Source organism: Chanos chanos, chromosome 7, assembly GCF_902362185.1.
Source record: "Chanos chanos chromosome 7, fChaCha1.1, whole genome shotgun sequence".
In the NCBI taxonomy this organism is placed as follows: Eukaryota; Metazoa; Chordata; class Actinopteri; order Gonorynchiformes; family Chanidae; genus Chanos; species Chanos chanos.
The window spans coordinates 2,069,159-2,083,637 of record NC_044501.1 but is presented as its reverse complement, the minus strand read 5'-3'; the positions used below and the strand labels follow the sequence as shown (position 1 = coordinate 2,083,637).

At 40.2% G+C, this 14,479-nt stretch overlaps 1 protein-coding gene across 1 annotated transcript; it reads left to right on the top strand.

Annotated features, from left to right (window-relative positions):
- The first annotated feature begins 245 nt into the window (after positions 1 to 245).
- Positions 246 to 4,589, top strand: LOC115816706 (uncharacterized). The gene is made up of 4 exons (XM_030779771.1): positions 246 to 304; positions 3,115 to 3,172; positions 3,322 to 3,390; positions 3,687 to 4,589. Exons 3-4 carry the CDS (start codon positions 3,371 to 3,373, stop codon positions 4,570 to 4,572), a joined length of 906 nt encoding a protein of 301 aa, XP_030635631.1. The 5' UTR covers positions 246 to 304; positions 3,115 to 3,172; positions 3,322 to 3,370; the 3' UTR covers positions 4,573 to 4,589.
- Positions 4,590 to 14,479: the final 9,890 nt, after the last annotated feature.

Below are 14,479 nucleotides of genomic sequence, written 5' to 3'. Positions count from 1 at the left end.
TCGTGGAGAAGATGGTGCAGAGACACACGGCACCACGTGCTGTGGACATCACAGTCCAGATCCTGACGCAGATAGATCGGAATGATCTGACCGCCAGGTTAGAGGCTGATACAGTTCATTCTTTATAACATCAGTTCACACTGAGTACAGGACTACAGAGAGGAAAATGACTGAAGTTTTGCATTGTGTTGAATATTCTCTCTCTCTCTCTCTCTCTCTCTCTCTCTCTCTATCTCTCTCAGGATAAAACCTGCACAGTTACCTGATGACCAAACCTCTCCTCCAGCCCAGACCAGCACCTCAGGTACTGTTACTGCAGAATTAAAGACCAGCTCACACTGAGGAGAAAACCTATGATCTATGAACATAAAGTTCACAACACAGATGTTTGATTGGTTGTGGAAGTGATCAGTTTAAAATGAGTTTAAGAAACACAGAGAGACATGAGGTGAGGAGAAATGACACTAATTATACTAGAGTAACTGGTATAACAGTGGTGTGAGCTATACTGGTGATTTATACTGGAGTAACTGGTATAATAGAGGTGTGAGGTATACTGGACTAACTGGTATAATAGAGGTGTGAGGTATACTGGAGTAACTGGTATAACAGAATAGAGGTGTGAGGTATATTGGTGTAACTGGTATAATAGAGGTGTGAGGTATACTGGTGTAACTGGTATAATAGAGGTTTGAGGTATACTGGAGTAACTGGTATAATAGAGATGTGAGGTATACTGGTGTAACTGGTATAGTAGAGGTGTGAGGTATACTGGAGTAACTGGTATAACAGAATAGAGGTGTGAGGTATACTGGTGTAACTGGTATAATAGAGGTGTGAGGTATACTGGAGTAACTGGTATAATAGAGGTGTGAGGTATACTGGTGTAACTGGTATAATAGAGGTGTGAGGTATACTGGACTAACTGGTATAATAGAGGTGTGAGGTATACTGGAGTAACTGGTATAATAGAGGTGTGAGGTATACTGGTGTAACTGGTATACTAGAGGTGTGAGGTATACTGGAGTAACTGGTATAATAGAGGTGTGAGGTATACTGGAGTAACTGGTATAATAGAGGTGTGAGGTATACTGGAGTAACTGGTATAATAGAGGTGTGAGGTATACTGGTGTAACTGGTATAATAGAGGTGTGAGGTATACTGGAGTAACTGGTATAATAGAGGAGTGAGGTATACTGGTGTAACTGGTATAATAGAGGTGTGAGGTATACTGGAGTAACTGGTATAAGAGAACAGAGGTGTGAGGTATACTGGAGTAACTGGTATAATAGAGGTGTGAGGTATACTGGAGTAACTGGTATAAGAGAACAGAGGTGTGAGGTATACTGGAGTAACTGGTATAACAGAGGTGTGAGGTATACTGGTGTAACTGGTATAACAGAACAGAGGTGTGAGGTATACTGGAGTAACTGGTATAACAGAGGAGTGAGGTATACTGGTGTAACTGGTATAAGAGAAAAGAGGCGTGAGGTATACTGGTGTAACTGCTATAACAGAGGAGTGAGGTATACTGGAGTAACTGGTATAACAGAATAGAGGTGTGAGGTATATTGGTGTAACTGGTATAATAGAGGTGTGAGGTATACTGGTGTAACTGGTATAATAGAGGTTTGAGGTATACTGGAGTAACTGGTATAATAGAGATGTGAGGTATACTGGTGTAACTGGTATAGTAGAGGTGTGAGGTATACTGGAGTAACTGGTATAACAGAATAGAGGTGTGAGGTATACTGGTGTAACTGGTATAATAGAGGTGTGAGGTATACTGGTGTAACTGGTATAATAGAGGTGTGAGGTATACTGGACTAACTGGTATAATAGAGGTGTGAGGTATACTGGAGTAACTGGTATAATAGAGGTGTGAGGTATACTGGTGTAACTGGTATACTAGAGGTGTGAGGTATACTGGAGTAACTGGTATAAGAGAACAGAGGTGTGAGGTATACTGGAGTAACTGGTATAATAGAGGTGTGAGGTATACTGGAGTAACTGGTATAATAGAGGTGTGAGGTATACTGGAGTAACTGGTATAATAGAGGTGTGAGGTATACTGGAGTAACTGGTATAATAGAGGTGTGAGGTATACTGGAGTAACTGGTATAATAGAGGTGTGAGGTATACTGGTGTAACTGGTATAATAGAGGTGTGAGGTATACTGGAGTAACTGGTATAATAGAGGAGTGAGGTATACTGGTGTAACTGGTATAATAGAGGTGTGAGGTATACTGGAGTAACTGGTATAAGAGAACAGAGGTGTGAGGTATACTGGAGTAACTGGTATAATAGAGGTGTGAGGTATACTGGAGTAACTGGTATAAGAGAACAGAGGTGTGAGGTATACTGGAGTAACTGGTATAACAGAGGTGTGAGGTATACTGGTGTAACTGGTATAACAGAACAGAGGTGTGAGGTATACTGGAGTAACTGGTATAACAGAGGAGTGAGGTATACTGGTGTAACTGGTATAAGAGAAAAGAGGCGTGAGGTATACTGGTGTAACTGCTATAACAGAGGAGTGAGGTATACTGGTGTAACTGGTATAAGAGAACAGAGGTGTGAGGTATACTGGAGTAACTGGTATAAGAGAAAAGAGGCGTGAGGTATACTGGTGTAACTGCTATAACAGAGGAGTGAGGTATACTGGTGTAACTGGTATAACAGAACAGAGGTGTGAGGTATACTGGAGTAACTGGTATAACAGAGGAGTGAGGTATACTGGTGTAACTGGTATAACAGAACAGAGGTGTGAGGTATACTGGAGTAACTGGTATAACAGAGGAGTGAGGTATACTGGTGTAACTGGTATAACAGAACAAAGGTGTGAGGTATGGATGATGATGTTAATAGGTAGAAACAAAACTGTTCTTGAAACATTTGACCAATCTCTAATAAACACGGAAAAAGACAGAGGATGATTATTGATATATGATAGCAGAGAGAGAGAGGACAGAGAGAGAGAGTTACTTACATAACTTACATAATTTAAACTAAAATACTTGTTCCCTTTTTTATAAAGTTGGCTTTGCATGTTTGTTTGTTTTTCATCGTTGCCATTTTGCATAAACAAGGTGTGTGTTTTCTCTGTGGTTTCAGCTGTGAGCTCAAAGCCTTCACACGTGAGAAGCTCAGTAGGTGCTCTGGAGACACTCAGGTAGGTAGAGTAGGTATATATGAGTTAGTGTATGTCATTGTATATGGGTCATTATATAAGCACACATCTGTCAAATTCCTCACTGTAAGTATTCTCTCTCTCTCTTTCTGTCTGTCTTTCTTTCTCTCTCTCTCTCTCTCTCTCTGAAGTTCAAACCCCTCTCACCGGAGAGAGCTGGATCACCCAGGAGACACAGAGATGAAGCTGGAATCACCGGAGTACGTACGACAGTTTTGTGTCTGTGTGTCTGTGTGTGTGTGTGTGTGTGTGTGTGTGTGTGTGTGTGTGTGTGTGTACAAGAGAGAGAGGGAATTACATATTAATTTGTGTACTTGTGCAAAATGCAAACAGAAATTCCACTCACAAAAGCAAGCATCTGAACATTTTAACATCAGTAAACAGCCGTGTGCAGACCTTCAATAAATCCAGTGCCTTGTCTTTGTTGTTTGAGAATTTTGCTTCGTTGTAGTTGTTGTTGTTGTTTTTAAATCGTTACACTGTGTCATTGTCTTAGATTGCTTGCAGATCCAGTTTCAGCTGAGATGATGAGAGAGTGTGTGGAGAACCTTGGCCCATACAGCCAAACCCTGGCCAACGCGGGACGAACAATCGTGAACCACGTGATCAGCAACTGCACCAGTGCGACTGTGAGGTCCTGGCTTCAGCAAGAGAGAAACAATGTACTGTTTCTCAACTACGTGCGGTACATGAATGTGCAGTTTAAGAGCTACCAGGCCGAGATGGAAAAGAAGCTTCATTATGGACTGATCCACATTGTGTTTGTGGCTCATGGGAAGATCACTGGGAAACCAGTGCCTGCCTGTTGCCTCTTACCGCTGAACTCCATTGACCATGTCGTCCTCTACTCTCCGTGGAACTGCTCCATCGATGCTAAAGCTGCAGCTGGCATTGCACTGGGGACCATTACCCCTGACAAGAGGGTTTTTAATCCCGCTGAAAACACTCCAAACCCCATACCACAGGGCTGGAATTTCATACGTCAAGCTGGAGAAACTCTGATTCCAGAAATCATCGTGTCTCCAGTGACAAGCAATGAACCTGTGTGGCAGATATTCAGTGAGATTAAAAATTCAGGCTTTTGGCACGAAAACCGCCTCCTTATCCCGTACGTTGTCCAAGAGGAGAACTCGTACTTATCACCAGAAATCCCACTCCACCTCCTTCTCCTCGCCCTGTCTTGTGCTCTTCCAGTCTCGGTGAAGATCAGGTTCCACTTGGCTGCATGTCTGAATCGCACGGAAGATGTAACAGACCGGCAGATGCTGCAGCAGTATGCCTGGACACCTGACCGCACCGTCATGTCCGCAAATTTAGACCAAACCATCCAAAACCCAAGGCTATTCGAAGCGTTTCAGTCCATGTTTGGTGTCGCTGGCTGACGCACTTTTTACACAGCAGCTGCAAACATTGCTTTTAATTGCTGGGGCAATATTCATTATTATTAACATTAAATATTATAATTATTATATTATAATTATTATTATTATTATATTAAATATTAATTTGTGATGATGAAAACGAACATGTTGTTAGTTTTTCTCATTGCTGTTGATGTTTTCAACTCACGCGTCCCGTTTTTAAGTCAAGGGTAATGTACGGTCCGCTGGTGATTATGGAAAACTAAATCCCGACAGGACGAACAGTACCCCGACACGCAGCGTCCATTAAACTCATACTAAACTTTTAGTATTTAACACAACAGATTATTAAATGAAATTTCATTTGAATGGCTCCTCTTTAATACAAAGATATTTACACTTATTGTGAGTGGAAACAAATAATGTTCAGACCTGCCCAGTAGCAGTTTCAATTCTGAAGGTTTTCGACTGGAAAAGTCCTCAGTTTTACACAGACACACACACACACTCAGTTTTACACATACAGACACACCCTCACACTCAGTTTTACACGCACACACACAGACACACACTCACACTCAGTTTTACACACACACACACAGACACACGCGCACACACAGACACACACTCACACTCAGTTTTACACACACACACACAGACACACACTCACACTCAGTTTTACACACACACACACAGACACACACTCACACTCAGTTTTACACACACACACACAGACACACCCTCACACTCAGTTTTACACATACAGACACACCCTCACACTCAGTTTTACACGCACACACACAGACACACACTCACACTCAGTTTTACACGCACACACACAGACACACGCACACACACAGACACACACTCACACTCAGTTTTACACACACACACACAGACACACACTCACACTCAGTTTTACACACACACACACAGACACACACTCACACTCAGTTTTACACGCACACACACACAGACACACACTCACACTCAGTTTTGATGTCCTGAGTGGTTGGTGCTCTGGCATTGCTTTGCTGAATTCTTTGTCACAACTTCACTGCAAAGAAAGACTGTAGCAGCAGCACCTCTGCCAAGAGACAGGTGAATCCAGACAGGTAAATCCAGACAGGTAAATCCAGACAGGTGAATCCAGACAGGTAAATCCAGACAGGTAAATCCAGACAGGTGAATCCAGACAGGTAAATCCAGACAGGTAAATCCAGACAGGTGAATCCAGACAGGTAAATCCAGACAGGTAAATCCAGACAGGTGAATCCAGACAGGTAAATCCAGACAGGTAAATCCAGACAGGTGAATCCAGACAGGTAAATCCAGACAGGTGAATCCAGACAGGTGAATCCAGACAGGTAAATCCAGACAGGTGAATCCAGACAGGTGAATCCAGACAGGTGAATCCAGACAGGTGAATCCAGACAGGTGAATCCAGACAGGTAAATCCAGACAGGTAAATCCAGACCAAGTCTATTTTTCACTGAACCACTGTTTTTCCTCTCTCATCGGGGCTCCCCCAAACCTGAATCCGGAGCGACGGCAACTGCACATTTGAGCCATTTATCCAGGTTTGCTGGCTAGCTGGTTCGACATGCGGTTTCGACATGCGGGAACTTGACCTCTTCACAGAGTAGTGTAACAGTTGACACCTGCTGGGGGGGGGGTGACATGTGTCTAATTGAAGTTACTTTTATACTGGGCAAAATACAACACACAACTGAATAAAAGAGAGATTAAAGAACACTGCTGTTGGGCATTTGTACCTTCTAAATAGACACAAGAACACACATTTATAACCACCGCCACTGTCAAAGAGGAACAGATATAACACAGGTCCCTCAGATGTACTGATGTGTATTGCAGTAGTGGTAATATATACACAGTCATCTATGATGGAGTAAAGATGATCGTCAAGCAGTTCTAACATCGTACGACTCATGTTACATCCTGAGACGTCTTTGTTGTTTCGGTTTTGGTCTCTCTCTCTCTCTCTCTCTCTCTCTCTCCCTCTCTCTCTCTCCCTCTCTGTCCCCCTCTCTCTCTCTCTCTCTCTCTCTCTCTCTCTCCCTCTCTCTCTCTCTCCCTCTCTCTGTCCCTCTCCCTCTCCCTCTCTGTCTCTCTCTCCTCCTCCTCCTCATTTCTTTTCCAGATCACTGGGGTTTACCATTGGCTGGACGATGGGCGCGGGGGGTTTGAAAAGACGACTCCTGTGCAAGGCACCGTGAGTTCATCCTCCTGAAAAACCTCTTCCCCCAGGCGAAACACTGGTTTAAATCTACTGCCCCATGCGAAACACTGGTTTAAATCTACTGCCCCACGCGAAACACTGGTTTAAATCTACTGCCCCAGGCGAAACACTGGTTTAAATCTACTGCCCCACGCGAAACACTGGTTTAAAACCCCTGCCCCACACGAAACACTGGTTTATATCTACTGCCCCAGGTGAAACACTGGTTTAAATCTACTGCCCCAGGCGAAACACTGGTTTAAATCTACTGCCCCAGGTGAAACACTGGTTTAAATCTACTGCCCCACGCGAAACACTGGTTTATATCTACAGCCCCAGGCGAAACACTGGTTTAAATCTACTGCCCCACGCGAAACACTGGTTTAAATCTACTGCCCCAGGTGAAACACTGGTTTAAATCTACTGCCCCACGCGAAACACTGGTTTATATCTACTGCCCCACGCGAAACACTGGTTTATATCTACTGCCCCAGGTGAAACACTGGTTTAAATCTACTGCCCCAGGCGAAACACTGGTTTAAATCTACTGCCCCACGCGAAACACTGGTTTAAATCTACTGCCCCAGGTGAAACACTGGTTTAAATCTACTGCCCCACGCGAAACACTGGTTTATATCTACTGCCCCAGGTGAAACACTGGTTTAAATCTACTGCCCCACGCGAAACACTGGTTTAAATCTACGGCCCCACGCGAAACACTGGTTTAAATCTACTGCCCCAGGTGAAACACTGGTTTAAATCTACTGCCCCACGCGAAACACTGGTTTAAATCTACTGCCCCAGGTGAAACACTGGTTTAAATCTACTGCCCCATGCGAAACACTGGTTTAAATCTACTGCCCCACGCGAAACACTGGTTTAAAACCCCTGCCCCATGCGAAACACTGGTTTATATCTACTGCCCCACGCGAAACACTGGTTTATATCTACAGCCCCAGGTGAAACACTGGTTTAAATCTACTGCCCCACGCGAAACACTGGTTTAAATCTACTGCCCCAGGCGAAACACTGGTTTAAATCTACTGCCCCAGGCGAAACACTGGTTTAAAACCTCTGCCCCACGTGAAACACTAGTTTAAATCTACTGCCCCAGGCGAAAAACTGGTTTAAATCTACTGCACATTAGATGTGGAGTTGTGTTTCCACATCGAGAGCTTACTGTACATAGTTGTAAATGGTCGTGTTGTGTTGGGTTGTGTTGTTAAAATACTTTTTGTGCAATGTTAGTCAGCACTGGTAGGGGGTGGGTGCTGTTTGATTTTGGGCTCACGTTTTCTCCTGTTTATGTTGGTTAGGGAGGCAGGGCAGTTTATGTGTGCTTCTTTTTGTTTTAATATTATTTTGGGGTAGGTAAGGTGGTTCCCTCTCCTCTTGGTTAGTGGTGTTTTGTTTATTATTTTGGCCTTGCCCAACCCTGAAGACTTTTACGTTTCATTAATATTAAAAATAAAGCTGACTAACGATTCCAAACGTGGTGTTGGTGTTGGTGTTGCGAGATGGCGTATGATAAAAACCTGTAAACACTTCCTTCACCAAGAGGAAAACAAAGACTGGCACAATTTACTTAACACAACATCTAAACACAGTGTCAACGTACTTAACACAACATCTAAACACAGTGTGAATATACTTAACACAACATCTAAACATAGTGTGAACATACTTAACACAACATCTAAACACAGTGTGAACATACTTAACACAAAATCTAAACACAGTGTGAATGTACTTAACATAAAATCTGAAGGCACTAAACACTGAGATTTCTATGTCCAGAGGAGAGGATAGGAAAGGGGAGAAGAGAGGAGAGGAGAGGAGAAAAGAGAGGAGAGGAGAGGAGAGGATGGTGTTGTAGGCTGGGCAATACAAGCACTGGTACCATTATATAATACTGCTTTAACTACATATCAGACTTTACCATTATATAATACTGTTTTAATTACATACCAGACTTTACCATTATATAATACTGCTTTAATTACATACCAGACTTTACCATTATATAATACTGCTTTAACTACATATCAGACTTTACCATTATATAATACTGCTTTAACTACATATCAGACTTTACCATTATATAATACTGCTTTAACTACATATCAGACTTTACCATTATATAATACTGCTTTAACTACATACCAGACTTTACCATTATATAATACTGCTTTAACTACATATCAGACTTTACCATTATATAATACTGCTTTAACTACATACCAGACTTTACCATTATATAATACTGCTTTAACTACATACCAGACTTTACCATTATATAATACTGCTTTAACTACATACCAGACTTTACCATTATATAATACTGTTTTAACTACATACCAGACTTTACCATTATATAATACTGCTTTAACTACATATCAGACTTTACCATTATATAATACTGCTTTAACTACATACCAGACTTTACCATTATATAATACTGCTTTAACTACATATCAGACTTTACCATTATATAATACTGCTTTAACTACATACCAGACTTTACCATTATATAATACTGCTTTAACTACATACCAGACTTTACCATTATATAATACTGTTTTAACTACATACCAGACTTTACCATTATATAATACTGCTTTAACTACATACCAGACTTTACCATTATATAATACTGCTCTAACTACATATCAGACTTTACCATTATATAATACTGCTTTAACTACATATCAGACTTTACCATTATATAATACTGCTTTAACTACATACCAGACTTTACCATTATATAATACTGTTTTAACTACATACCAGACTTTACCATTATATAATACTGCTTTAACTACATACCAGACTTTACCATTATATAATACTGCTTTAACTACATATCAGACTTTACCATTATATAATACTGCTTTAACTACATATCAGACTTTACCATTATATAATACTGCTTTAACTACATACCAGACTTTACCATTATGTAATACTGCTTTAACTACATACCAAACTTTACCATTATATAATACTGCTTTAACTACATATCAGACTTTACCATTATATAATACTGCTTTAACTACATACCAGACTTTACCATTATATAATACTGCTTTAACTACATACCAGACTTTACCATTATATAATACTGTTTTAACTACATACCAGACTTTACCATTATATAATACTGCTTTAACTACATATCAGACTTTACCATTATATAATACTGCTTTAACTACATACCAGACTTTACCATTATATAATACTGCTTTAACTACATATCAGACTTTACCATTATATAATACTGCTTTAACTACATATCAGACTTTACCATTATATAATACTGCTTTAACTACATACCAGACTTTACCATTATATAATACTGTTTTAACTACATACCAGACTTTACCATTATATAATACTGCTTTAACTACATATCAGACTTTACCATTATATAATACTGCTTTAATTACATACCAGACTTTACCATTATATAATACTGCTTTAATTACATACCAGACTTTACCATTATATAATACTGCTTTAACTACATATCAGACTTTACCATTATATAATACTGCTTTAACTACATATCAGACTTTACCATTATATAATACTGCTTTAATTACATACCAGACTTTACCATTATATAATACTGCTTTAACTACATATCAGACTTTACCATTATATAATACTGCTTTAATTACATACCAGACTTTACCATTATATAATACTGTTTTAATTACATATCAGACTTTACCATTATATAATACTGCTTTAATTACATACCAGACTTTACCATTATATAATACTGTTTTAATTACATACCAGACTTTACCATTATATAATACTGCTTTAATTACATACCAGACTTTACCATTATATAATACTGCTTTAACTACATATCAGACTTTACCATTATATAATACTGCTTTAATTACATACCAGACTTTACCATTATATAATACTGCTTTAATTACATACCAGACTTTACCATTATATAATACTGCTTTAACTACATACCAGACTTTACCATTATATAATACTGCTTTAACTACATATCAGACTTTACCATTATATAATACTGTTTTAACTACATACCAGACTTTACCATTATATAATACTGCTTTAACTACATACCAGACTTTACCATTATATAATACTGCTTTAACTACATATCAGACTTTACCATTATATAATACTGTTTTAACTACATATCAGACTTTACCATTATATAATACTGCTTTAACTACATACCAGACTTTACCATTATATAATACTGCTTTAACTACATACCAAACTTTACCATTATATAATACTGCTTTAACTACATATCAGACTTTACCATTATATAATACTGCTTTTTCTGATGTAAACTAGAGCAACACAGTTTAACCACATACCAGACTTTGCCATTATATTACACTGCTTTTTCTGAGGGAGGGAGAGAGAGAGAGAGTGTACGTGTGTGCAGGTGACCATATGTACCACAGATGGTTGAATTCACATCCTGCCAGAACTCATGGATTTTTAGACAACACCTGAACTTTGTCAGAACTCCTGCAGTTTTAAAGAGAGCCTGTCCTGACTCAATGCTGTGTTAAGTGCTGGAGGTTTAAGGAGAGCCTGTCCTGACTCAATGCTGTGTTAAGTGCTGGAGGTTTAAAGAGAGCCTGTCCTGACTCAGTGCTGTGTTAAGTGCTGGAGGTTTAAAGAGAGCCTGTCCTGACTCAGTGCTGTGTTAAGTGCTGGAGGTTTAAAGAGAGCCTGTCCTGACTCAATGCTGTGTTAAGTGCTGGAGGTTTAAGGAGAGTCTGTCCTGACTCAATGCTGTGTTAAGTGCTGGAGGTTTAAAGAGAGCCTGTCCTGACTCAATGCTGTGTTAAGTGCTGGAGGTTTAAGGAGAGCCTGTCCTGACTCAATGCTGTGTTAAGTGCTGGAGGTTTAAAGAGAGCCTGTCCTGACTCAGTGCTGTGTTAAGTGCTGGAGGTTTAAAGAGAGCCTGTCCTGACTCAGTGCTGTGTTAAGTGCTGGAGGTTTAAGGAGAGCCTGTCCTGACTCAATGCTGTGTTAAGTGCTGGAGGTTTAAAGAGAGCCTGTCCTGACTCAGTGCTGTGTTAAGTGCTGGAGGTTTAAAGAGAGCCTGTGTGTGTGTGTGTGTGCGCGTGTGTGTGTGTGTGTGTGTGAGAGAGAGAGAGAGAGAGAGGGGGAGTGTGTGTGTGTGTGTGTGTGTGTGTGAGAGAGAGAGAGAGAGAGAGAGAGAGAGAGAGGGAGTGTATGTGTGTGTGTGTGATGCCTGAGCAGGTAATTTTCTTCATGCTGTCCTTCATGTCGCCACTAGAGGGCACACACTGTTTCTCGTTCATTGGTGGAAATGCTGATGTGACTGTTGGTGGCTGAGATAAGATAATGGGTAAAATCAGGTTCGGTTTAGTGAAAGCACCTCCCATACCATCAATCAGTCATCTCTTGGCAAAAGTATCATCCAGTTTAAAAGCAGATGTTAAGGGCTCAACAGGGATGCTAAAATCATTATTTTATTTTAACCACTAGAGGGAGACAGTGACAGTAGAAAGAGTTGGACATGAAATGATTATAATAGACCAAAAAAATCCCCTTTAGATTTGCGTGTTATAATTTCAGCTCCATGTTGTGTAGAGTGTGAGTTTAATGTGGGTTTATGTAATGACTACATAGATTACAATATGCCGTTCCCAGCGAGGGTTTTGTTCTGAAAAATTCTGTGTAGTTATAATCCACTGTCAACTACTACATACGCAGAAATAATCCGATAAATGGTAAATTCATAAATTAAAAAAAAAAAAAAAACATCTGTGGGAATCGGGAGGAAATGGAATGCAGCCCCTGTATTTTTGAATTTGAGAACATTTTAGAGATGAATTTGAATATTTCATGTTTTCGTTAAACGACAACAACAACAACAAACCAGTTCAGTAGTATCGTTAATATTAAATCCTTGAATCAGGCTAAAGGGAGTCCTTTTGCAGAATCTCCTTGTCTGATGTTTAACTTCAGGCACATTCAGAAAACAGGAGACAGGGTCAGGCACAATGAACTCTTGCTAAATGACCCGGTGCATTTACCATTTACCTGTGTCTGAACTGCACCAACTGCACTGCAAAAAAAAAAACAACAAAAAAAAACAGCAGATTGGACAGTAAAGGGAATACAGGTAGTCACTGACATTCTATTCCATTCTGAACAACTTACAAAATGCACAATTTCAGAAGCTTTTCAGTAGCTCTTTGGGATCAACACAAACAGGCGACATGTTTAAACTAGCTGACTTATTCGTTTTTCTTGTTGCTTCCGCCGCACAGGTTTCGAACATAAGAGAGAGTCCCGCCAAGGATGAGGCCAGAATAACGGCATCTATCTGACGTCGACACAGCAACAAACCTGCGGTGCTCTCTCTGCAACCGAGAGAGTGCCAAACCAAGTTAAACAACTGAGAAAGTGCCAAACCAAGTGAAACAACTGAGAAAGTGACGTACCAAGTTAAACAACCGAGAAAGTGCCAAACCAAGTTAAACAACTGAGAAAGTGATGTACAAAGTTAAACAACCGAGAAAGTGACGTACCAAGTTAAACAACTGAGAAAGTGACGAACCAAGTTAAACATGATTCATAGGGAACTGGCGGGAGGAAGCTTTGAGCTGAAATATGATTACTGACTGAAAACCACGCCCTTTCTCCGTAAAACAATTTCCACTTTCAGATTGTCAGACATGTTACTGACAATTGACCCCAGACATGCACGTCACTGTTACGTTTAATACTGTACCCCAGACAGGCAAGTCACTGTTACGTTTAAATACTGTACCCCAGACAGGCACGTCACTGTTACGTTTAATACTGTACCCCAGACAGGCACGTCACTGTTACGTTTAAATACTGTACCCCAGACAGGCACGTCACTGTTACGTTTAATACTGTACCCCAGACAGGCACGTCACTGTTACGTGTAAAATTACGGAGACTCTTCTCATTGTGTCACTCGTGTCCGCGTCCAGGTCTATTAGGTGATATTTTTTCTTCCCGTTGAGAATAACTGATTTTTTTTTCTTTTTTTTAACTGTGGGATTTCTCTCAGCTTTGTGGTCAAGGTTGTTTGTGCAGATCCCATGATTAACAATGAAATGTTTGTAGTAGTAGTAGTTGTTGTTGTTGTTGTTTGGCTGTTTGTATTGAGGCCATACATTTATTTTATTTTTTTTAATAGTTTTTAAAAACTGTCTGTCAAAAGAAGCCCGGGTCACAAAATTACTGGAACGTTCTCTAAGACTCCTCGTTAAGTTTCTTTTGAATAAAGTCTGTATTAAGAGTCTTCCTGATGAAGTTCATCTCAGGTTCAAAGAGCTGTACTGTGGTCCTCCTGGTCTTTCCGTTTGATTGAACCATAAAAACGAGACAACGTACATGTTCCGTTCCTTCTTTGATTACCCCATCATCACAAGGAAAAGGCAAAGACATCAAGAGATACGACCGGACATGAATATTTAAGATGAACTGTACCTTTTATTACCATTAACAGAATAGGCCAAAGGTTATCACAGAAGTGAAATAAAAACTCTCTCAGACAAGTCAAACGCACGTGTCACCACACACGGCGAGGGGGGCAGACAGCAGACGGAAACAGGGGGATGAGTGCCTAACCAATTTGACCAACTCCACATACGATGTAACTAGGGCTGC